Source organism: Coccidioides posadasii, chromosome 2, assembly GCF_018416015.2.
Source record: "Coccidioides posadasii str. Silveira chromosome 2, complete sequence".
In the NCBI taxonomy this organism is placed as follows: domain Eukaryota; kingdom Fungi; phylum Ascomycota; class Eurotiomycetes; order Onygenales; family Onygenaceae; genus Coccidioides; species Coccidioides posadasii.
Window position 1 is genome coordinate 1,164,070 of NC_089408.1, and position 22,899 is coordinate 1,186,968.

Genomic DNA, 22,899 nt, shown 5'->3' on the forward strand with positions numbered 1-22,899 from the left:
AAATCTGCATGGTGACCCCCGAGCCCCCGCTCTGCAAAACAAATTGAAACACTAGAATTGCTAGAAAGAGCACCCCATCCAACTACCAAGAAGTAATAACGCATGCTTGCATCTCATCCTTTGAGCTAAAATCAAATATAAGGATCGAAGCAAGGTGCAGTGGCATCGGGTTTTGTTGGTTGCTGATCCTCAAGGTCGTGGTTATCAAATTCTATTAAGTTGACACCAAGACCCCATGAATCCGAACGGGCTTTAACAATGCTTGCCTCGTGAGTTCCAAGTCCTGTAGTTTGACCTTGGCAGCTTGTAGCATTGACCTGTCTGTATCTCGCATTCGACATCCCATCTGCTAGAATTGGAACACCAATCCAACCTAGTTCGCATCTCCCTTCCGATCTAAGACTTGTGGTGTTAGGCAAACAGGGATTGCCATATTCAACAATTGCGGTGACAATGGTACGGGCTTCAGTGTCTCTGGCACTCGGTTCGAGCATTCCGTGCAGTTGGTTAATCATATCGTCAAGTTCCTCAGTGTTCATTGAATCCTTTATCAAAAGGGAATCTGGGCTTGTAGAGTAGAGAGAACTGGCTTGGTCGACATTTTCAACCTTTCCACGCTCCCTAACTTTAGCTAACATGGTCCAAGTCTCGCCTGGCCTTAGGAATTTGCGTTTTGTATCCCCAAGAAGAGCGATCAGTTCATACTCTTTGGCGGCAGAAAGTTTAATGGAGAGGTTGGAAAGTACACCAGAATCGATTCCCGTACGAAGATGTCTGATCAGCAACTTCAGGTTTGACCTTAAAGCAGATTCGACCGCATCGTGATCCAAACTCGCGGATAAGTGCCAGCCACCCACCATAGTGGGAGCGTTTATCGTAACGGAATTTTCTGGAGATATGGTATGAAATCGCAGGCGTTCGTCCCAGACACCGGGAATAGATATTTTCGAGCGAGTAGTGATGAAAAACAGATGGCAAAGAGCGGACTTAGCCGACTGTTGGATCAGCAAGTCAGAGGCTTCTTTCAGCGCTCCCGAGAGCCGCGACTGATCTAGATCGTAAAGAAGCTGAAACGATGACAAAGCTCGAGATACGTTTCGAACCACATCCAGGCTGTGCGTCCCTAGGGGCAACATAAGGTTAAAATTTTCCTGACCGTCGGGTGATATGCAGCCAATTGCGGCTCGGTCAATTAGCATATCCAACGACGATGCAACGTGGAATGCGGTTCGAGAAGCTCCTTTTAGAATATCCGGCGCTACTCTCGCACTATGATAAAGTTAGATGAGCTTCGGAGATTCTCAATAAAACACATACGAATTATCAACGACAATCATAACATCTAGGGGAATATCAGCGTAGCATTGGTCGTCTAAATTGCTTTCCAAATCATCGACTCGTGCGAAGATGTCTACTGATAGCCATGTGGACAATTCCTTCCCGGCGTTCGTTCTAAGAGCATCTGCAGTCAACTCTACCAGGGCAGTTGTGATAGAAGCATTGCACGGCGACCGTCCCTTGCAATTCCCGCGAGCCCTGGGAATACGTAGCTGCTCGGTCAGTAGACGCGGGGTATATTGCCTATTCTGTCTTTCCTCTGCTTCTTTCAACGGAGGATTATCCCCTGATGTATTATCCCTTTTCGCATCAATAATGGACTTCTTGGAATATGTTAAAGGTTTAGGAAGCGTGGATAAAGTATCAGAACTAATCGCATTGCTGCCAGGGTGCCGGCTCCTGAAATCAAATACCTGAGTAACGCGAGAAAGAAAGCCATTCCTAGACATCGGAACGGGATATCGATGGTTCCCACTGGTAAGGACGTCACGTTGCTTCTTATTTTCCTATAGAAAAGTCTCTCATTAGAACCAGCCGAAGCCAGAGCATTCATTGGCATAAAACACGGGAATGGGTAAATGTAGGGACCATACTGATGAGTGTATCAAGTGAGAGAAATTGCCGCTAGTTGATGGCGTCCTCAAAGGCGAGCACCAATATCTTTGCTTCTGCCTTGGTGGTTGTGATTTGCGGTTTTCCTTTTCCAGCCGTGGCAACGGAGGAATATCAGAAAAGGACGAACCAGGAATAGCATATGACGAGCGTCTTCGCGGTATAGGAATTGGAGAGTTAAGGTTAACTGAAGAGCCCAGGCCTTGGTCTTCTCTTGGACGCGTCTTAAGGATCCGTAAGGGTTTAGGGGTGGGAACATGCCGGTTTCCTTCGCGATACTCCATATCTCATTGATATCTATCAATAAACAAATAATGTAGATAACTGACGAGCACCCGTTTCACACGTGCTCTCTCTCGGTGGCTTTTTTGTACATCTCTGTATCCCCCCCACTGGAATCAGAGCCTTTAGACGAAGAAAAGTACCAAGAGGGATCTGAACGGCTTCTTTTGTGCGTTTTTCTTCCTCGTCCACGAATACAACGACGCTGGTTACGAAGACTCCAATACTCAGCACACGCAAGGGCGACGGCCAGAATGGTGAAGAGCAGGAAGATAGGTACAAGGATCAGGGCAATCAAGATAAGTGTCCTGCGCGTTTCGCTGCTGGGCATGTCGGCGCGAATCTATCAAGCGATGTCTCAGGGAACTAAACCACAGGCAGCTGGAATCGGAGCACAGCACGGTCTTGTTTTTGAGACACAAAATCATCGTGAACTTGGAAAGGAGAACGGCAAGAACAACCACGGTTCTCACTCGGCTAATGGGGAAAATTTGGAAGCTACAATGGGTATATGCGGCTGAAATCAACAGGCATTGACGTCCAAAAAAATCATACCAAACCACACCGGCGTGTCAAGCTGAATAGCGAAGGTATAGCGCCGAAAGCTCCGGCTCTGTGACTATATTGGTCATATATCAATTAGTAGCTGGGCCAATCATTTCCTCCTTGAGTTTCGTTAATACGTCGTTATCGAGCTTCTGAAATCGAATCTGAGGAGAGTGAAGTTAGTAATCACCACAGTCAAGAGGCCCTGAGAAAATGACGTCCCGCGGGGGTTTTTTGGGGGGGGGGATAAATGGCGTACCCAGTTATCTGCTGTATTCCGCGGTGAGCTTCCAAATAGAACGGACTCTAGATAGCTATTCTGGATTCCGTTCTGGACCCTCTTCTCCCACACTCCCCCCCAATTCCATTCCCCAGGCTGTCGAGATTGCGGGGTTCCCTTTCTCGGTTTGAGATCTAGGTTTAATGCACCCGAGCGGCTTTCTTCTCCAGTTCTGGGCCCACCTCCCCTGCTTTTAACAGTGCGACGATGAGTTCGCCATGCGTGCCAGGCTCCGGGGTTACCTGCGGCTTCCAGCGAGATGGAGTCAAGTATCTCCTCACTGTCAAACGTTGACCGTATGTAGTCCAACAGCGCGACAGCCGGAACATCCATTTCCCCATGCTGATAAATCTCACCCGTGGGAACCGGGCTTTTGCGAATTTCACCGACTTGTGGAACTGGTGCCGATAGAAGAGCCTCACTAGCGGTCTCAGATTCAGCATCGGCATTTGGACTCAATGGCCGACTCTGTTTCAACTGATGGCCGTCTTTATCAACATCCTGTGTAGTTGTAGATGCGTTACCGCTGGTATTCCTAGACGAAGCTGCGGAATTCACAGCACTCCTTTTGGTCCTTCCGAACCAATGCGGGAATCCATGTCGCAGACTGAACCCGCCCGGGGGCAATCGCTCATCGTCCGTTGCACTCACAGTGTCTGTATCTGAAGAGCCAGTTGTAAAAGTGTATGTTGTTAATGGAACTACGAGTGGATGGAAAATGTCTGTATTGAAAGTCACGAGCGGGGGAAGATCAGGATAGGTTGGTGGGAATCGGATTTGGAAGCGGAGTATGGCAGAGGCATAGGGGCCTGGCCGACAGTAACTAGTGGTTAGCACCTTTTAAATTCAAAGAAGATGTAGAAATTGAAGTCACTTTATTACCATTCTGGACAAACAACACTCCCGACCAGAGAGTAGGGTCTGTCGGAGATATCGTTACATAGACACCCTTCGGAGGAGCCGCCTGCAGACTTGCACTGTTGCAGGAGTTAGCAGCTGTAGATGATCGAACTTAACGAAAAGATCATGGATTAGCTATGGATTCACAATTCAAGATGGAGCTGTTGTGCGCGGAGAGAAGGGATGTTGGGGAGCCTGAAGCTCGACATTGTCCTTTGCTGGTTGTTTGAGTGTTGGGAACTGTTTTGGTTCGTGGAAACCCCTGGCTTGGAGCTTCTACAACAGCTATAGTCGCCGAGTCAGTACAGAGCAGTTTAACTGTTTATATACCGTTACTCCGTACTGGCTCATACTCAAACAGCAAACAAAGCTCCCTGAAATTAACCAATAAATATTATCCTTTTCCTGATTTCACATCTTGCTATTACTACTCATTGCAAACGCCAACTCCGCCAGACCAGATAGTTATCGATTTCACTGAGAGAATGAAAAAACACTTCTATCACACCTTCAGGCATCCCCATTTAGCACTACAGCGCACCATGACATTCACATATTGACTAATGCTTCGAAGAGGCCCGTCTTCGCCAGTTTAGATCCCACAAACTCCAGTCCTTCTCGCAGCTTTGCCGTGACGACCGCACTCGCAGTTAGCATGGCTTTGACCGCCTTCTTCGCAATCTGCGACTGACGAAACCAAGCGCAAAGAGACCTGACATGAGGCAGCAAAACCAAATGATAGTCAAAAATGACGATCTGATGAATCATTACCGAATACGCTGACGGTGACTTGCAGTGACGACCGTCCTCCCGGACACCATGGCCGTTGTTTGTTGCGAGGCCATCCCGTACACGAGTTGCTTCTATTTTGTCTGGCGGATCTCTTAACTTCTCAGGGAGCTTCATTTGAATGAACCTGACTTCGTCGGCTGTTACGTTTGCCGGAAGCCCGTCAAGGAGGTTCTCGACCCCTCTGATATATGCCGAGACGGGTGAAATATGCATCTGCTCTAGGTTTCCGGCTCTCCGTGCTTTATCGAGAAGCTCGCATCCTGAAGATTTTTGAACGTTAATTATTATGCACAGCTCTAACATAAGGGGTACATGGGTGACTGCTAAGTATCCGAAGAGGCTTTGTGCCATTGCAAGCCGGACTATGAACTGTCGCGGGTGTTTCATTTTGTGACTTCCTACGGGTGTAGCTCCGTAAGCGCGTCTAGCAGGCAGAGAGAGTCGGTGTGGGGAGATGGTTCGTCCCATTTTACCACTTCAAGGAACGTCCGGGCAGACAATTGCATCTGTGGGAGGCCATGGAGTTATCCGCTTTGGCATTTCGTGACATACGTGCCTTCGTGATAAACTTTGATGAACTTCAGCGAAGTAGGAGTTAAGGCTGAGTATAAAGTATTCGTGCGACCATTTTTGTAAACTACTTTGTACGGTAAGCCAGTATCCTCTCCGGCCTTCATGGCCAAAGGATGATCGTATGAATTTTTTTGCCACGGTGGATTCCGGTGGTAAAGCATCGCTGTCAATCAGTAGCGATATTACTGGAGATGAAGTCAGTGAGATAGGTAGAGCCTACGCAAACTTAGTCGGTGTCGAGATAGCCGTTGGCCGCGAAAAGGGCAGCTGAATAAACCAGAAATTTTCCACTCTACGGGATAATTGTGTGGAATCACTCCCCAGAGATTCGGCACATGTGAATAATGACAGAAGAGATAGCCGTGACATCCCTACCATTGCTTCCATTTATCATTACATTTCCATCCCAAAGTAGTATCATTGCCAAAACCCACCAAAAACAGCTCCTGTTAGAAAGGAGTTTTATGCTCCCCGTTTCCAGGCATGACTGAAAGAAAGGGGTATAGAACTCAAGCAAAGCAAAGACTAAAGCAAAAACTGATAGATGAAACCATTTTGCCTTTTTTTTCTTTTCTTTATTGATTCTTAACCAACTCTTCTTTTCTGAAATAACTAACTATTTCATGACATGTTATTACCTAATGCTCTGCAATCCACGCGATGTTGAAGCCAAGCATGGATTTCAAGCTGCCACAAAAAATCAAAAGCCTATGTATCAAGTCCCCAGCTTCAATCCAACACTGCAAACGGGTATCGTGACCGCTATACCAAATCTAGAATTTATCTTCTTCATTATTATAGGATGGCTTGTCGCAGTGGGTCTTGTATTTTTCTTTTTTCCTTTTTTTTTTTTTTTTAGCGCCCAAAGTCCCGGAACTCCGATGCCCTAGGCTCAGAAAACGCTACCGAGTGATCGAATACATTCTGATATCGTGCTTCATACGACATAGAGGTTGGTAATTTAGATGCAAGTGGATTCTGGTCCGGTGCGGAGGTCGCAGTCATGTTGAAAGTCGTATCATTAAAACCAAGATCATGAAAACCAGCCGAATCCCCCAGCCCAAACTTTTCGACGTGTAGATCATCCAAATCATGACTGATGTCTTCATAATCATCATCTAGACGCTGAAGAAAGTCTGCATCGAAACCCATTTGTATGAAAGGGTCATTGTCCATGGAGACTGGTGCCGAGGAAGAAAGAGTGCCACCCAGTGTGGAACTTGGCAAACCTCCCAAGCTCCCTTGACCGAGGCCTCCAGCTGAGAAATCAACACTGCCAGCCAAGCTGCCTGCATGGCTGCCTCTATGGCTAGGTCCAGAAGAATGGAATCCTGAGCTGGGTAATGCTGGGCTCTGGAACCCTGAAGAACCGCTGCAAGGCGGAGTAGTTCTCAAAGAGTGTTTCGGGGCCTGACGAAGACCTCCGTTTGCAGCGAAGGGTGGTTGCATGCCTAAGTCATCTAGTTGAATGTTTTGGGTTCCCGGTAGATCATAGATGCCAGTATCACGCTTCAGAAGAGCCAGCCACGTCGGGTTATCAGCACAAGTCTGATTCCATGGGTCATCACTCCCATATATGGTATTACGCGCTTCTGCCTGTATCATTGCGTCGGTTGGCACGGTACCTTGAGCTGCCAGGCGGCCAATATATGCCGAGAGTTCGACTTCCAATCGCTTGAAACAACTAGCATCAGTCGGAACAGGAATCTGTGCCGCGGAGGTTCCTGCAGTGGACGCATTGGGCTTCTTTGCAGCAGATAGACTGGGTACTTGGGCGACCCATGGGTTGAGAGTGTTACGTTCCTCACCAATAAGATAGGGGGGCATGGAGTTCTCGACGCAACGCTGGATACAAGATTCGAAGCCCCAGTCCCCTTTCCATTGTCGCATTTCCGCTCCAGCTTTGAAATGCGCCGCAAGATGGTCAACGCGATCTTTCCACGTGGTAAAGGTAGCCGAGCAGAAGCCACAACGAGACTTAACCTCAGTTGTAGCACTCTTCCACTGCTCCATCCAAGACCCGAGCTTTACATTATGCATGAGGCGCAGGTGCTGGTTAAGGTGGTCCTTGCGGTAAAATGTTCGCTCCTGTATAGACTTCTCTTGACAAGTGGTATAATTGTGCGACTCTAAATGAGTTTCGTCTGGGTTCAGGTATCGGCAGAATGCACATACGGATTCGCCATTTTCCAATATCACCCCACCTTGGGGTGCACAGGTCCATTTGTCCAGGGCAAGATGCAAAGATTTCTCATGGCGTTGCCAGTCATACTTCGTAGCGAAAGAATCAGTGCAAAAGGTGCACTGGTATATGCGCGCGGCGCGAGATTTCTGGAAAGGGTTTTGGCCAATTGCGGATTTGTGCCGGCGGCGTCGGCGTTCTCTCGTATCCATCGAGCCGAAAGAGGCACGTGATGAGCGATGAGAGAAAACAGAAGCAAAAGACATATCGGAAACACTAGATTGAGTCGTATCCAAACTATAGCTGCTCAAAGATCCCGCAGGTAGGACGTTGGAAAAGCTTGAATCACCATTGCTGGATCCAGTTCTTCGGGAATTTGATCGCACAGGGCCCGAGCTGTCATTCGACCCGTTGGGATGGAAGGGAGCAGTAGCCATGGCTTGGATAATATCACGGGCTGAAGCAGCTTCGTTTTCAGGTGGAGAATGCTTCCATCGCTCCAAAGGATTCAGGTCTGCGAAATCAACGCCAGGAGGAAGCTCCTTACCCGGAATTGGAACGCCAGTAGCGTGAGGAGAAGGATGACGTGGGAAAGGTCGGACTTTCCCGCGGCGACGAGCATTCGCAAGCCAATTGCTGATTTGGCTTCGTCTCAGACCAGTTTTCGCTTTCAGGGCGTCTTTTTCTTCATCCGTTGGGTACGGATGAGCGGTGTGTTCCGATAGCCACGACTTTAGCACCCGGACGGCTTCCTTTGGGAATCTGGCACCAATTTTTCTCCCCCTTTGCTCTGGTTCTTCGAGTAATGTGCCTGTAGATGGTCCACGATATGATTTCAAAGCTCTCTTCCCTGTTAAGCTTCCGGTTGGAACATAAGAGTCCTCTCCCACCACGTGTAATGTCTCCAAGCACTTTTGCTGCGGCTCGGCGTTGGTAAAGCTGCACTGTCGATATAGCGCAATGCAACAGGTGCACCCGTTCTGCAACACACCTCTCTGAGCCACAAAGCAGTCCAAGCCCATAGAACGACAGAAGAAACACGGTTCTGGAGCTCGATACATGGGCCAAGGTCCGCCTAACTTAAACGAAGGCTCCCATCCTTTTTCACCCTCAGCAACGTCGTTTAGGGCATCGGTGGCAGAGACAACGACGTTATCATCATTCATCAAAGCATCAAAATCCTGGTGGTCGATCTCCGGACAGTTGGAAGCCGTATCGATATCGCGGGCCGCTTGGTCAAAATCAAAGTATTCCATGGCACCGGGGTGGAAGTTTTATATACTTTCTTCCGTCCAAGGTCCCAGACGGGATTGGCTAGGCCGAGATGACTCGAGGTTGGAGGGCCACGGAGATATGTCAGCAATTGCAACCAATGGACGGGAAGTCCTTTCGGCTACACGTCACTTCTTGAATGTGGAAATGGCGGATGTAAAAAAAAGGAAAGGTAAAGGCATGAGATTGAAGGGAGAACGATGACAAAATGAATGAGAAAAGAGAAACATGAAGAGGGCGAGCAAGGACCTCTTTGAGTCACCGACTAGCTTTCTTTTTCAGTCGCTTGGCTTCTCTTATGAATCTCCGCTTTCCCCATAGCCTAAATATTGGGGAATTGGGGCTCGTTCCAACCAGAGGGTGATGGGATGCCAGAGTTCCCTGGCGATTGCTTCTGCAAGAGCGGCGCCGCTAAGAACAAACTGCATCAACAAAGCACCAAGTATCGGGCAAGCTGATATTGTCTGTCATGTGCGCAGGTGGTTGCTGGTCGCAGCCAACAAACCTTGTCGATGGCGGAGCCGGTTGACTTTCTAGAGCCCACGGAACCACCCGCCCATGTATCCCGGCCAAGTCGGCTTTAAGGGACTAACCCCAAAGCGCAGGAAAATTCAGGCAGAGAGATTCGAGGCCTCCTATCAGGGCTATGCCTCCCCGACGCCAGATCCCAAGCAGCCCAGCCTGATGCAGCTGACGACCCCCCCGGTATCTGGGAAGCCATGAGCGTGGCGGTAGCTACGGCAAGGCGATGCGCGGGAAGCTCGACGGAATGGCCTTCCACCTGAGACTCTGGGTCATTCTCGTGTTTGCTGCGACACGCACGCACTTACTCCCGGAGCGCGTGACACGCGCTGATTCGCGAGGAGGACGGTCGCCGGATTGACGTGGGGTGCTCGCTGCCGGGGAGTCCCAGGTGCTGTGGTGGGCAGCGGACCGGTGGGGAAAAGCCGATTAGATAATGACGAGCGGCGGAATTGAGTTTGCGGCCGGCTTACGTCGCAGAGACCTGGTTGGCTACTTTGGTTTGCGAAACCCCACCCGCCTCACGCCCTTTGACATTCTGCGCGCTAAGGCATTCTGTGCTAGCCCGATACGGCTACTTCTAGAATGAATTTGATTCGGGCTCGCTCCACTGCTGTTGTGACTTTCAAGATAAGCCTGTGGGGATCGCAGGGACTCTCCTTGATGCTCACGGGAATCCTCTCCAAGGTGAGGTTCTCTGGATGCGCTAGTCTGGGCCACAGCGAGAACTTGCCATTATTCAGCACCGTGATGCGCCCCGATGTCGGGGTGAATCCCTTTGATTGGGCTATTTTGCTCCGGAGTTGCTGGTTTCCTCTACATATAGTTGATCGACTGATCGATGCGCTGCCGGTGCTGAGGAGGGAACATTGCTAGATTTTGAGTGACTGCAGCTCTCTCTACTCTTGGAGCACAAAGAGGAACAGACCCCGTCCACAAGCAACTCTCATTCCCTTCCCTCAAATCCGCGCAGCCTGTGATTGCCGATACGAGAGAGTGGAAGCTCAACGTCATATGCTAAATATAACCCATCTGCCCAAGGGAAGCGATTGCCCAGTCCAACCTCGGTTGAACCGTCGTTAAGGACGCCGGCCTCCTGCCTATAAAGAGAGTCAACATCGAGGCAGAGCACAATATTAGTGATACCAAATGCGAGCAATCGCTCGGAATCCGTCCCTGAACACCTTCGGTGGTGCTGACTGGTCCTTACGCCAGTGTGAGGGAAACACGATCGTCATGACGGAAAAGCTCCCAACAACCTTGAAAGGATTGCTTATTGTTTTGGGTTCAAGTGGGAAATGGGCGATGCCATGCAACGTGTGCACGACTGTGACTGTTCACTGAGATGGTGTCTGGCCAGACCCTGTTTCATGCTCAACGGTCGCATACCCGTGCCCTGCACAGACGCCGTCGACATTCTCTTGCACTTGATTCGCTCTTCTGACCTCTAGTCCGACTCTGGGAACCTTAATGCGGAACGTCCTGCCGAACGACACATGCGAGGGCAGTGATGACGATCGCCGCCGTATCAACATTGGATTCAAACTCCGATCATACTTGAAGATCAACCAAAGAATACGGGATTCGCTCGAGTAGCTCGGATTTCAAATATGACTCTGCGGAATTCAAACATGCGGTGAGCCTTCCAGAAAAATCCCCTTCCAAAACCTCCGGGGTTGAACTCGAGAACACAACTTTGTCTCGCCCATTCTCTTTCCCCGAAACGCTCAGTGTTTCCCCATCTTCATAACGCTCAGCCCGTGACCATGGAAATCATGCGGGGAAAGGGAAAGTTGCAACAACACACGACAAAGTCTTTCCATTTTGGAACAACTGGATATTCATCGCAGGACTTATACACATGCTTTGCTGTTTTAATGCTATGCTGGTCCAAGAACATCTCCTTGGATTTTCGAACATTTGGATGTTATCGCTTTCCCATGCAATTTACAGCACCAAAAGACAATGCTGCGAGCTGAATTCGCATTGCTTCGATCTTACTCATCCAGCTCACGGGATTACAGATGGACACGTCGCAAACGATGGCTGGTTACCCGCACATGACTGCATTCAAGACCAAGAGGTCTGAGAGTCAACGCCCATCACCAAAAAAAAAAAAAAAAAAAATAAAAAAATAAAAATAAAAAGAGGAATCGTAGACCCTTAGGTCCAAAGAGGATATCTTCCCGTGGCTAGGGCACGAGAGCTGCTGTAATGCGATCGAGTTGTCTTCCAATCTGGCACTGGGGTTGGAGGGACAAGAAGCAACCACTGTCAGCTTTCAACCCCCAGTGTCGGGAAGAATTTTCCAAATCGTGGGTTGGACCCGGGAAGCAGTATAACTCTACAACGCTCATACACCAGCTTTGACGATTTCAAGACATTCGGCAATCGGTGGCTTAGATGCAAACGAAGGATGTGCAGGGACACTTGCGGCGACCTTATTAGCTGACAGAGCCGCTCGGCAAGATCGGTATCTTCTACAGATATTAACTGGCTGCCGATAAAGAAAGCGTGCAAGGATTCAAGTCCCGGGGAAATGAGTTACGACAAGTGTATTTTCCGAGTGGACAGTTTCACTCTAGCAACCTTTCTTTTCCTTGACTTGGATCGCATTGTGGAATACCTCTGGGCAAAGCCCTCTCCGTTACATGTCGAGTGGCAGTTTGGATTCCAATACTAGCACAGTCGCTTGTTCAATTGGTCTTGCTTATCAAATATGATCCGTGGGTCGAGCCAAGAAACTCGTTGTTCCGCTGTGCTGGAAAGTGCGGTCACTTTCGCCATAAAGCAGCATGTATGAGCAAGGGAGATGTTTCTTTTTAAGGCTGGAGTGCTCCATTAATCAACTTGTCTTTCGGCAAAGCTGGCAACATCCGATTATAACCGAGAGAGCTACAAATGCCCACAGCATGGGGTCTGGTGTGGAGGGACATGATTCGTCGCTACAGTCGTTTATGAACATGATTGATATCATCGCTCCGAATACCTTTTAGTTACTCAGGATTGTCTCCAGCCTACTCACAGCCTAGGTAGCTGTCGCTAACCCCTCGTCCAAGGTTAGACTCGGCTTTCCACCGATCTGGAAGTGGTCATGAATCAAAGTCCCCGGAATCCATCATATGACATGGAGAGAGGAAGTATCTAAAATACTTCCCATCAAATCGATAGTGCCAAACAAAGAATCCGGACAGATCGTTAATTCCACCAGAAACTAACGCTGATTCCAGCTTGTAGGCCACGTACGTAATGCCACCAGCCGACGGGAATGTACAAACACTCCCCCTCCCGGAGGACGGTCTCAACGTACTTTGCTTCCGCAAATCCGGGCCAGAGCGAATCCCAAGTCTCTGCTTCAGCGGGAGAAAGCTCAATGGCCGCGATATCCACTTTCGAGGTATTGGACATGTCGATCGCTTGATCCCCGGAGGAAGCTGGCCATTGATCTCGATCACTCTGCTGCGATTCACCATACATCTCCTTTGATTTTGACGAGCCATTGACAATTTCCATCCCGCGAGGGTAAATCTGCGAGGCGGGAGTGTGAGGGGAGTAGAGGCGTATGTATTTCGCCCCAACGACCTGTACCAGAATATTATGATATGGATCGTGGTGGAGCGGAGATATAGTCCATGCTGGTCCGATCCAAGTATTGATTATCGGATCGGTTTGTTCACTGTCTTCCTCGTTATCATCTTCATGTCGAACGGTGGACTCCCTATGAGGGTTGAGCCGCGTGGCCTTTTTATCAATAGCCTCCCTTTTCTGCAATTTCTTCTCGTAGACGGGTGTGCCCCGTTCAGGGCCAGGAGGCTCAGCATAGCAGTAGTCTGGAACGGAAATATCTTTTCTCAAGGCAGGGATCTGCGCGAGCAGGTCATGTTGTGCCAGATATCCAGTCTGATCTTCGGTGGATTCTTGACTGGTTAGCTCCCCGTTCTCCGAAGTGTCTAGAGTCTCCTTTCCCTCCTCCCTGCGGATGTAATCCTTTACGAATTTTCCAAACGGAATAATACGCTGTCCCCAACCCTCATCCGTGTAGGACCGACCAATCTCAACAGGAACCAATCTTCGGCCGCCAAAAGTCCTCTGAGACCAGTATTCACTGGACGACCAGGGCCGATCCGAAAGTGCGGGCCAATGGCTCACCGCATCAGTAATAACAATGGGGGAGCGGTGATTCCACATATGCTCTGTGAATTCCTCGAACGACAGAGCGGAGACACGCGGAACGGAACAAGTCAGGGTCGGACTTGCAACAGAATCAGACGGAAACAACGGCGGCTCCGCCCCCAGCTTTCTACGTTTAGCTTGCGGTTCGTCAGACGCACGAAATATAGACGACGTATAGGATTCAAAGGCCATTTCTTCAGGACCTGTAGCCTCTTGCATGGATGATATCAGATTTTCGATGCACGACTCACGGCCCGGAGCGCCGGTCATTATAAGTGCCTTGTCCAGAATATGGATGACGGAATATAGCCAAGGAGCCGAAGGATGTATCTTATCACCAACTTCTTTCTTCGCACGGAGCTCTTCTGTGCTTTTCTTGTCAAGCCGGCACTCGTCGTTCTCAGTGCTGAGGCAGGCTTTTTCAACATTGTGGTTCCCCAACTGAGCCTGTATCATATAGCAGGCCTTCACAACACTTGCATCTGTGAAAAGTCTTCTCCAGCAATCTTTCACATCCTTGAACGGGAAAACACGGAGGTTCTTATCGGCAAGTGATAGTGCTTCGTCGGGGTGATCCTTCAGCAGGGCGCTAAGTTTGCAATTGTCATTGTAGCATTCGGTAATAGGGTCATCATCAGATATACATTGGACGGCAGAGAGAACCTTACTAACAACAGAATGTAACTGGTGCATTGAATCAGAGGATAACCGAAGGACCAGGGTGAGATTGTCTGAAGTGCTCCGTCTTCATGAAGCTTTATCCATGATATCCGCTGCCACCGGGCCGATAAAGCGCCGCCAACAAGATCACGTGGTTTTTATTAACTAATCAGCAGATCCCGACGAAAGACAAATATGGAGGACGGAAATGACCTTCTGCTTGCTGTTGATTGATACCATCAGGCTTTTCTATCCTAAATCAATAACGACCGGCATAACCATCCGAGAAACTACCATGATACCATAAAATGAAGATACCACCTTTATTCCCAAACCCCAGACAATGACACGAAAACACAATGCAACACCTTGTCTTGAACCGCAAGCCCGTAACACATCAGGGAGACCAAAAAAAAAAAAAAAAAAAAAAAAAAAAAGGAAAGAATGATTGATCGGAAACCTTGAGCTGATTCGCATCAGTCTATCGCATATCAATACCCATGATTAAATGTTGTAGAAGGAAAAGAAAGGATTCTTTTCACTGAAAAAAACATAACAAAACTGAGGCATTGTAAATGAGGGTATCAAAGCAAAAGTCAAAGACTTACAGTGACAACAAAAAAAAATCTGAGCATGATTAGCAATATTTTATTACAAAAGTAATGTGAAATGTTTTGGAAAGTGAATAAACGAAGCCTCAAAGGAAAAGGAAAGAAAATGGCAAGGGCATAAAAAACGATCACTGGTCATTAGGGTCAAGGGCTAGGATATCATCAGTGTCAGACGATTCATTGAAGAAGTCGTATGGTCCGCTCGAGGATGGGGGTATAAAGAGTAGTTCTTCCTGTGATTCGACTGGTTCAATAACATGTACGCCAGCCTCGTAATCTTCGATCGGAACCTTTTCGGATAATTGAGGTTGGTCTGGCTCGTCGTCCTCGATCCAAAAGCTTTCAATCGCACCAATCAAACATATCGCTCCACAAACCCACCAGGACAGTATCGAATAGCCCGATTCCAGCCCTCGAGAGTGTAAGAATCCGGTGAAAGTTGGCCCAAGGCATCTGCTTAGACTTGCTACTGATGCTCCCACTCCATTAATCGAGCCCAGGACACTCTTGGAGGCAGCTGCATCCGCAAGAAGCATCGAATTCGAAGGAAATGCAATTACATGCAGCGTGATCTTGCTGATCAAAGCCATATAGACAGCGGGGATTTGCATCGCAGAAGGCAAAAGGACCAAGTATGGAACGAGGAGATAAAGCGGTGGCCAAATACACATGACAAGTCGATATGTCTTGAGTGTTCCGAGTACGCGGACAATGAACGGGAAGAACCACAGCTGGGCGATCATCGCGTACACGCCTTGAACAGCCATCATAAACCCTATCACCTTTGTCGAGAGCCCCAGTCCACCTTGGAACTTGAAGGGCAGATCCACGGTCGCATTAGAAATTGGCGAGCTTAGAAATATGGGCATCAACTGATCAAAAGAAACGCTGTGGCTACGTAACTGTTAGCGCTATTATTTTTGGAGATAACATTCTGGATGTTGAAAACATACTAAGCAAGAATGCCATATCCCAGAATGATATAAATGACTCGAGGGGTAAATATTTTGAGAATCGATTTATTCTGCTTTCCAAAGCAGTTATCCGATTTCGTCGCTTTCGAGGAACTGGTGCCGGGACGACTTTCGGTACCTTTGTATCCGAAAGATGACCCATCAAGTAAGAAATGTGTAGTCCCTAGACCTCCCGTCCGTTTCGTCCGCTGCTATATCCTTCCCATCTCTAATTTTTCTCATCAACCACTCGCCTGCTTCGAGACCTCTGTCGCGTTGGTGCTTTTTCTCTCCGTGAGTCTCTTCAAGGAAAAGAATACCTATGGTGATTCCAACCACCAATATGACAACGCACACTAAATTTGGTAGCAAGAACGGATATTGCGCAAAAATGGAGTTACCCGAGAAGAGAGCAGGATAGTTCTGGCATGGCTGTGCCAATGCTCCTCCCAAGGCCGGTCCAATGATCGAGCCAAGACACCAGACAAATGGCATGATGGAATACGCTCGAGCCTGATGCTCCTTCTCCGTAACGAGTTCAGCGACGGTGGTTTGTAAAACGCCGATGTTGCCGTTTAGGAGTCCTCCAAGAGCTCGAGCAAGAAGGGCAACCGGCAAGGAAGAGGCAAGTCCAAATAGTAGCATGCTTATCGCAGTACCTACAAGCCCCATCAGCAGCACTGGTTTCCTGCCCAGGGTGTCACTCATCCGGCCCCAGAAAACACCGGCGCAAAACTCCGCAAATGTAAATGCCGACGTCACTGCACCTGCGTACAGAGCAATTTTACGATGGTCCTCGGTGACATGGAACGAAGAAACCATGTGATAAACATAAGGAAAAATTGACATGAACGCGATGGGCTCACAAATTCGACATAGCCCTGCACTAGGTCAGTCCAAAACTGGAGTAAAGAATAACCCTGTAATCAAAACGCGGTTTGCGTTGAAAACATGCCCAAGGGGTTGTCGCTTACCCAGAATGAAGAGTTGCTGGGAGGGAAAAGTTGACTTTCCATGCTGCCGGCCTTGATGCTTGAAGGGAAGTGGTCGAGGCATGCTTCTTAAAGCCATATCCTTTGACCAAGCTTCGTCAGGTGCGGCGAGACCAATGCTATGGAGTGTGATGCTGGCAGCACTTGGTGGTTAAGAAGTGCGGCGGATGGAAGGATAACTCATGAAAAGAAAAAGGAAAAAGAAAGAAAAAAAAAAGGCCAGTAGCAACTGAATATATTGTCATCTGCCCATGGAAGGTAGCATCTAGCGCGGAGAGGATAAAGAGAAAAATATGCGTGTCTCGGAAGCTTGCTAAGGGCAAACCAGGCCCATCAACAAGCAAGCAAGGAAGCTGTTTCTCTTGCGTTTGGAAAGGGCGATATTAGCACCACGTTTAGAGCTTTCTTGACTGGGAAGAGCTCGAAGGTTGGAGTACCGACTCCGTGCATTAAGGGGATAAAGAATTGGATCACAGAATGTATAAGTCAAAGTTGGGACGCGAAGATCCCAAGTCACGACAGCGATGAGCTAGGATTTAGAGAAGCACATGGCAACCTTTTAAAGCTTCCCAGAGAGCTGGGACAGGGCCACAGTCTGATGAAACGGTCCACCAATAGCAAGGATTGAGCTCCAAACTCAGCGCAGCTCGGAGATGGGGCGGGCATATTATAGGGTGTGTGGGGAATAAGGGAGCAGCGGAATCGAAAAGAACGGGCCACGATTGGAAGCAATCAGTCGGCAGTGGGAATCGACGCAGCAGACCGCAGCCAGCGGCTTCCTATCCACGATGGGCTTATCACGTCATTAGCCTGGTGATTACACGCATGTATCTGTAAATCAGCCTGATGCGCTAAGGCATCAGAAACCTGGCGTGGCCACTCGATTGTTGAGCGGACAAGAATAGAAAACGACTGCTCGAATTCTCGGGTTTGCTGTCCGGAAGCAAAAAAGGAACAGCTGCTGCTTCAAGAAATACAGTAATAATTGTGCGCCGTCTCCACCAAACCTGGACCCATGACCGCAGAGATGGTGGAGCCGGGGAAGAGGGAACGGTTTCTTCTTTTCGAAACCAGAAGGACAACCGCTATGTGGCGTTCCTAAGGGGAACGGTCGATCCAGACTGAAAGAGACGCCTGAATTAGTGAAGGGTTATTGGAGTGGGTAATCCCAACTTAATTGCGACGGTATTAGATCCTGGAACGATTTCAGGAAGCCAAAAGGAAAACAGGACCAATCGCTGCAGGAGCGGTTTAGGTGTCGCTAGAGTTCCTAGTGGTTGATTGATGGCTGCGACTTGGATTCTTGAACTTTGCTTGCCTTTTCTGGGATGAGAGGCGTAAGGCATCAAAAAAGAGCGTTTTCACCGCGTAAGTGTGGGAGAGTTACAGACCAATATCGGGTGGGTCTGTGTTTTTGTCATCCTTTCATCGGATGATATGGGACGCTGGCCGAGCACATCCTGGCACAAACAAACTATTCAACGATGCTAACAAGGATCAGAGAACGAAAAGAATATTAGGGCAGTCGATCGCCTTTGGAGGCAGGCTAATGGAAAAAGCAAACATAGCGACGCAGGCATTATGCGAACAATGTCAGACAGCATTATTATCGGTCAATCAATAGGACGTGGGAATTGGAGCGAGAAACGCGGAACGAGGGAGAGAGGAGGCTATGACGGGACAGAGGACTGGACTCCGTCCCATTGTGCGGAAAAAGCCTATGCACGAATGGGTTCTCTCTTTTTGGCTGCTGCCAAGGACGCTCTGCCACCAAGCACGACGTAAGTACGGAGTACTCAGCTGAATACATATTGCAGCTCCGTGTACGGGGTAACGTCTCTGTACATACTTTATCGGAAGAGAACCTTAGAACGGATGCATGAATTACATGCAGATATGGGAGGACACACGAAGTACGTCGTCCACTCAAGAGAGGTACGATGGATGAATAGTACTACTGTACGCACGGTAAGTTCCGATGAGACATGCAAGGCTTACAGATGGATGCAAGGCGCTTCATATCCAAATTTGACGCAATCTTGCAAGGACTTCTTCAAAAGAGCGAGAGACCCTGGAAGAGGGGTACTTTGGATCCGAGAGGGGAACGTGTCGCAGGGGGCTGAGAAGCCTTGCGTCACGACTTGAGAGCCGTCACCTTGTCAAGCTGAAGAGGATGTGCTGCGGGTGAGGTTAACGCAAGTAGACGTTCTCGGAGATCAGGACTCTACAGACTTAAATGGAAGAAGGAATGGAAAAAAAAGACAAAAGCGCAAGTGTCTCAACCTGATGTTGAGTCGAGCCTCGAGGTTAATCCAAGGTACAGTACCGACAGCTTGGGCAGAGTTCGCCAGCAGCGTGGATCTTGGTCGCTTGGATCAAGCGTGTTGACAAGCCCACTAGTAATTTATCCTCACTGGACTGGTTCGTTCTGTAATCCCACCAGGAAAGTGTATTTTAATACCGCCAACCAATCCGGCAAGGGATGAGCTCGGATATCCGTTTGTCAACGACGCGTGAGTGATGGGATGTATCTCCAGAAAGGGGTACTACGTTGAGGGAGGAAAAGTTAACTCGAAGATAAAGCCCCTTAATCCCGCCGGGGCGTCAAAAACTCTGTTGAGGCCAAAACCAAGCTAAGTCTCGAGGCACGAAGACGGACGCCTTGATTCCGCAGCCTGGCTCATCAGGCTCAATGTCGTGACTTCAAATTCTGCACTTCAATGCCACAGCCAGGTGTCCTTGAGGACCCTTTTTTTTTTTTTTCTTTTTGGGGAAACACAAAAACACCTGGCAAACCTGGTGCTCGGTTGTGAACCCAAAGGAAAGGTACCTGCGGAGTATCCAATACGAAGTCACGCTCATGCATCAGGGGGTGGCTGGGTCTAAGATTCGCCGGTGGGCTCCGTGGGTGCTGATTGGCCCTGGGGGGAAACAGCGGAGAGGGTGATGTCATAGGCTCTGGGTACAGAGCAGTCGAAGTAGCATCATCTTCCAACGTCTGCTCCGTCGTTCACCTTCCGCATGAGGACGGCTCTGAGATAGTACAAAATACACAGTTAAGTGTTTCAGAGTTCCGCATTTGCCTTTGCCTGAATACGAGAAAAGTCTGCACATAATATGAGATTGACTCGTGAAGAACTTCCTCCAAGAATTCTGGGGTTCCAACTTAATTTACGATACGACCAATCCCAGCGCACCCTCTGTTGCCTCCCTCTTTTGCTAATGAGCCGCGGAAATTCCTTCATGGATATTTCACAAATCAAGCTTTTTGAAGATTTTGTTCTCAGAGGAGTCTTCAATTTCTTGAGAAGCAACGTGGTTGGACGGGAGGGATAAAGTTCCAGCCAGGAAAGTCGGTGAGAGATGCTTCTCATTCACGGAAAATGCAAAGAATTCAAAAAGGAATGATGAGCTAGTAACTGCTCTGTACGGGGTATCATCCTAAATAACAGTGTGTAATGATATGATAATCGTCGATCTGGACCAAGAGCTAAACAGTGAACATTACAGCTGGAAATCAGTGAAAACGTGAAGACACACAGATGGTTTATCAAGCAGAGTCTCTGTACTGTCGCTATACGGTCGGGAAGAGAAGCCGACATTCCGCACAGGGAGGCAGTGGAGTTTGCAATAACTCTCTGGCATCGGGTGTGACTCTGCTGCCGAAAGGTGTTTTAACACAAGACCCGAGCATAAACAGAATCTGATGAATCACAGACGAAAGAAAAATTTCTTTTTTTTTTTCCTGCTCTTGAGGACCAAAAATTATCCACTAAGAAGGAATGTTCTGAGAACAAATTCTCCTGACTTTTTGGATAACCCACATGCTGTTGCTGACTAGGGTGGATGCTGCCTGAGAACCCAATCATCCCTTTTTTTCCCTCCCTGTTTGTGTCAGCTTAAAGCCTTGTTTATTGCGCGAAGCGCGTATCACCAAAGCATCACCAAAGTTTGTATTCATGACTGATATCAGGGGTGCAGGACCTTCTTGTGCATGGTCAGGAATGTTTACCCGGCAACACAAGGCCAATTTACAATGAGATCTGAATATCTGCTACTGTGGCTCATCATGTTCAGCCATTACACAGTGAAGAACTAATGCAAGGTTTGCTACAGGTAATAATTTAGCCTCAGCTCTGGTTCTAGCAGACTGTGTTTTTAATGCCCAAATGGAGTAACTCGCCGATCTCCTTGTCCTTGGACAAGATTATCCTGATAGATGCCGGAAATCCTTGATGATGCCGCTGTCATGCTCATTCAAAAACCCAGGAAACTGGTACAATTTTCAAACACGCGCCTGTAAGCGACCTGGGCTCGGCAGAAATCGGACTCATTGGACAGCTGGTCGCGTTCAATGCCACTTGCAACCCGCTGCTGCATTAAATGACGTACAGGGCCGTCAGCGGAAACGATTGGGTCATTACCAATCTGGGAATTGATGCGCATGAGTGTGCTCGAAAAATGGAGACAAGGCGCCAGCAATTCCTGCAGGTGCCTTTTTCTGGCTGGTCACGAGCCTGGTGGGCAGATCTCGGCTCTTTTTTTTTTTTTTTTTTGAAAGCCTAACAATCATTGTCGACACATGGGAGGCAGACTTTTCGTGGCGCGACTGTTCCACAAATCCAAACACTCGCCAGCCGATCAGGATCCTGCGCTACCGCATGGATCGGCTGACCATTTGTTGGGACATCGACGAGCGGACAGAATTCGGTACATATGTATAGATCCAAGGTCAGAGAGACGGGACATATAATCCAATGCTTTCCCACTCAGATGCCCATTGTATGTACTGTAAGCATGTACTAGTGACTGCACATACTTAATCCCAGCCAGAGATTTGGAAAAAAGAATCAAGGCAAGGCTGGTAATCGATTGGCTGCCCGCAGGTTCAATAACTATGCCGTGGACAACGTATTTTCAGGTATGGCAATTAGCCTTTCACCAGGAGCTTCGAGGGAGCCTCCGTCCAGTCGACAGACGCAACCAAAAGCCGTTGAATGTTTCAGTAATTATTTTTTTGCCGGACTTGCGTGGGGAGGACAATGCGTACGGTCGTTTTCAATATTTGAAACTAGCCTGACGCTTGGCTGGGGGACAACTGATTGGCCAGAGCACCGTCTCGCGGAAACATTGCTCTTGCAGAGAACTATTGCGGACTCCGTGCTCCGTAGACAAACTAACAACTCATCGCGCGCGCTGCCGAAAGTGACCGCGAGGCCGTGCTCCTATCCACATAGAATGTATGGAAGACACGGATGACCGAGCATAGGCGGGAATCAGCACCAAGTGGCCGCCCATTTTGGACGAACCGCGGGGGAGAAGACATGATGTCATTTCTGCCCAATTAATTTTTTGCCGCAGTCTTAACACAGAAGATGCCTGTTTCCTGTCGGGACGGATTGGAATTGTCGGACAAACATATCTCCAGCTAGTTTACCGACGTCCTCCCGCCGGCAGGGGGCCTGGGGGCCGGCCCACGTCCTCCGTGGTTGATGTCAGGTTGACTTTAGAGTTATTTTAGCGCTAACTAGCAACTCTGGGTCGGGTTCTCGGAGCGAGGATCCACGGGCCACTGGGCCACCGGGCCAGCCTGCCCCACGCGACAACCAGCCAGTAGCAGCGAGTCCGTCATGTGGTTTTTAACTCTGCTTTAGGCCTAAAGCGGTTAATATAGTTACGGCCTTTCGCTGGCGTTACCAGCTCATCATTACATGTAACTCTGGGATACGTGTGTTCCCTTTTCGGACACTCACCTCTACTAGCGGGATGCTGCGGAGAGATCAAAAAGCGAGAGACCCTATTCCTTCAATGCTTCTGGGTTGGGTCAATGCTTTACTTACTTGCTGCCATCCATCGTGTACCCTATTTGTTCTTGAGATGCGGCGGAATTCTCGATCCTTGTCCCGGGGTCGCCCGAACCCAGATTCGAGGTTCGAGACCGAGCAAGCTGATCGACGAGACAAAACGCACTGAATTTGATGTAGCCCAATGAGCGAAGCGGGAAACGGTAGGTCCGCGATCCTCCGTCCGGATCATGCTTGGTTGCCCATTCCTCCGTCTCCAATTCCTTGATTCCTGGCAGTCCATATGCGAAGGGACTCAAACGGCTTTCACCTCTCTGGCAGCGCTGGCTCGTCCAAACGGCCCAGCCTCGACAGCCTGGGGGGGGAACAATGCTGCACATCTTGCATGCATAGCCGTTTTTGCATGC

At 48.8% G+C, this 22,899-nt stretch overlaps 7 protein-coding genes across 7 annotated transcripts; all 7 read right to left on the bottom strand.

Annotated features, from left to right (window-relative positions):
* Positions 1 to 131: 131 nt before the first annotated feature.
* On the bottom strand, positions 132 to 2,234 carry D8B26_002894 (uncharacterized protein; the record flags this gene model as incomplete). The annotated part of the gene is made up of 3 exons (XM_003068799.2): positions 132 to 1,269; positions 1,318 to 1,844; positions 1,932 to 2,234. The coding sequence occupies 3 exons, from the start codon at positions 2,232 to 2,234 to the stop codon at positions 132 to 134; spliced, it is 1,968 nt and encodes a 655-aa protein (XP_003068845.2).
* A 633-nt stretch (positions 2,235 to 2,867) lies between these two features.
* D8B26_002895 (uncharacterized protein) lies at positions 2,868 to 4,167 on the bottom strand (the record flags this gene model as incomplete). Its single annotated transcript, XM_003068798.2, has 4 exons — positions 2,868 to 2,942; positions 3,038 to 3,867; positions 3,941 to 4,035; positions 4,106 to 4,167. 4 exons carry the CDS (start codon positions 4,165 to 4,167, stop codon positions 2,868 to 2,870), a joined length of 1,062 nt encoding a protein of 353 aa, XP_003068844.2.
* A 340-nt stretch (positions 4,168 to 4,507) lies between these two features.
* Positions 4,508 to 5,315, bottom strand: D8B26_002896 (uncharacterized protein; the record flags this gene model as incomplete). Its single annotated transcript, XM_066123983.1, has 1 exon — positions 4,508 to 5,315. Exon 1 carries the CDS (start codon positions 5,216 to 5,218, stop codon positions 4,508 to 4,510), a length of 711 nt encoding a protein of 236 aa, XP_065980058.1. The 5' UTR covers positions 5,219 to 5,315.
* An 863-nt stretch (positions 5,316 to 6,178) lies between these two features.
* Positions 6,179 to 8,761, bottom strand: D8B26_002897 (uncharacterized protein; the record flags this gene model as incomplete). Its single annotated transcript, XM_003068797.2, has 1 exon — positions 6,179 to 8,761. The coding sequence occupies one exon, from the start codon at positions 8,759 to 8,761 to the stop codon at positions 6,179 to 6,181; it is 2,583 nt and encodes an 860-aa protein (XP_003068843.2).
* Positions 8,762 to 12,497: 3,736 nt separating this feature from the next.
* D8B26_002898 (uncharacterized protein) lies at positions 12,498 to 14,165 on the bottom strand (the record flags this gene model as incomplete). Its single annotated transcript, XM_003068796.2, has 1 exon — positions 12,498 to 14,165. One exon carries the CDS (start codon positions 14,163 to 14,165, stop codon positions 12,498 to 12,500), a length of 1,668 nt encoding a protein of 555 aa, XP_003068842.1.
* Positions 14,166 to 14,371: 206 nt separating this feature from the next.
* On the bottom strand, positions 14,372 to 15,567 carry D8B26_002899 (uncharacterized protein; the record flags this gene model as incomplete). The annotated part of the gene is made up of 2 exons (XM_066123984.1): positions 14,876 to 15,567; positions 14,372 to 14,381 (listed from the first exon to the last, which is right to left on the bottom strand). Exons 1-2 carry the CDS (start codon positions 15,511 to 15,513, stop codon positions 14,372 to 14,374), a joined length of 648 nt encoding a protein of 215 aa, XP_065980059.1. The 5' UTR covers positions 15,514 to 15,567.
* A 252-nt stretch (positions 15,568 to 15,819) lies between these two features.
* On the bottom strand, positions 15,820 to 16,536 carry D8B26_002900 (uncharacterized protein). The gene has a single exon (XM_066123985.1). The coding sequence runs from the start codon at positions 16,516 to 16,518 to the stop codon at positions 15,859 to 15,861; it is 660 nt and encodes a 219-aa protein (XP_065980060.1). The 5' UTR covers positions 16,519 to 16,536; the 3' UTR covers positions 15,820 to 15,858.
* Between the last annotated feature and the right edge of the window lie 6,363 nt (positions 16,537 to 22,899).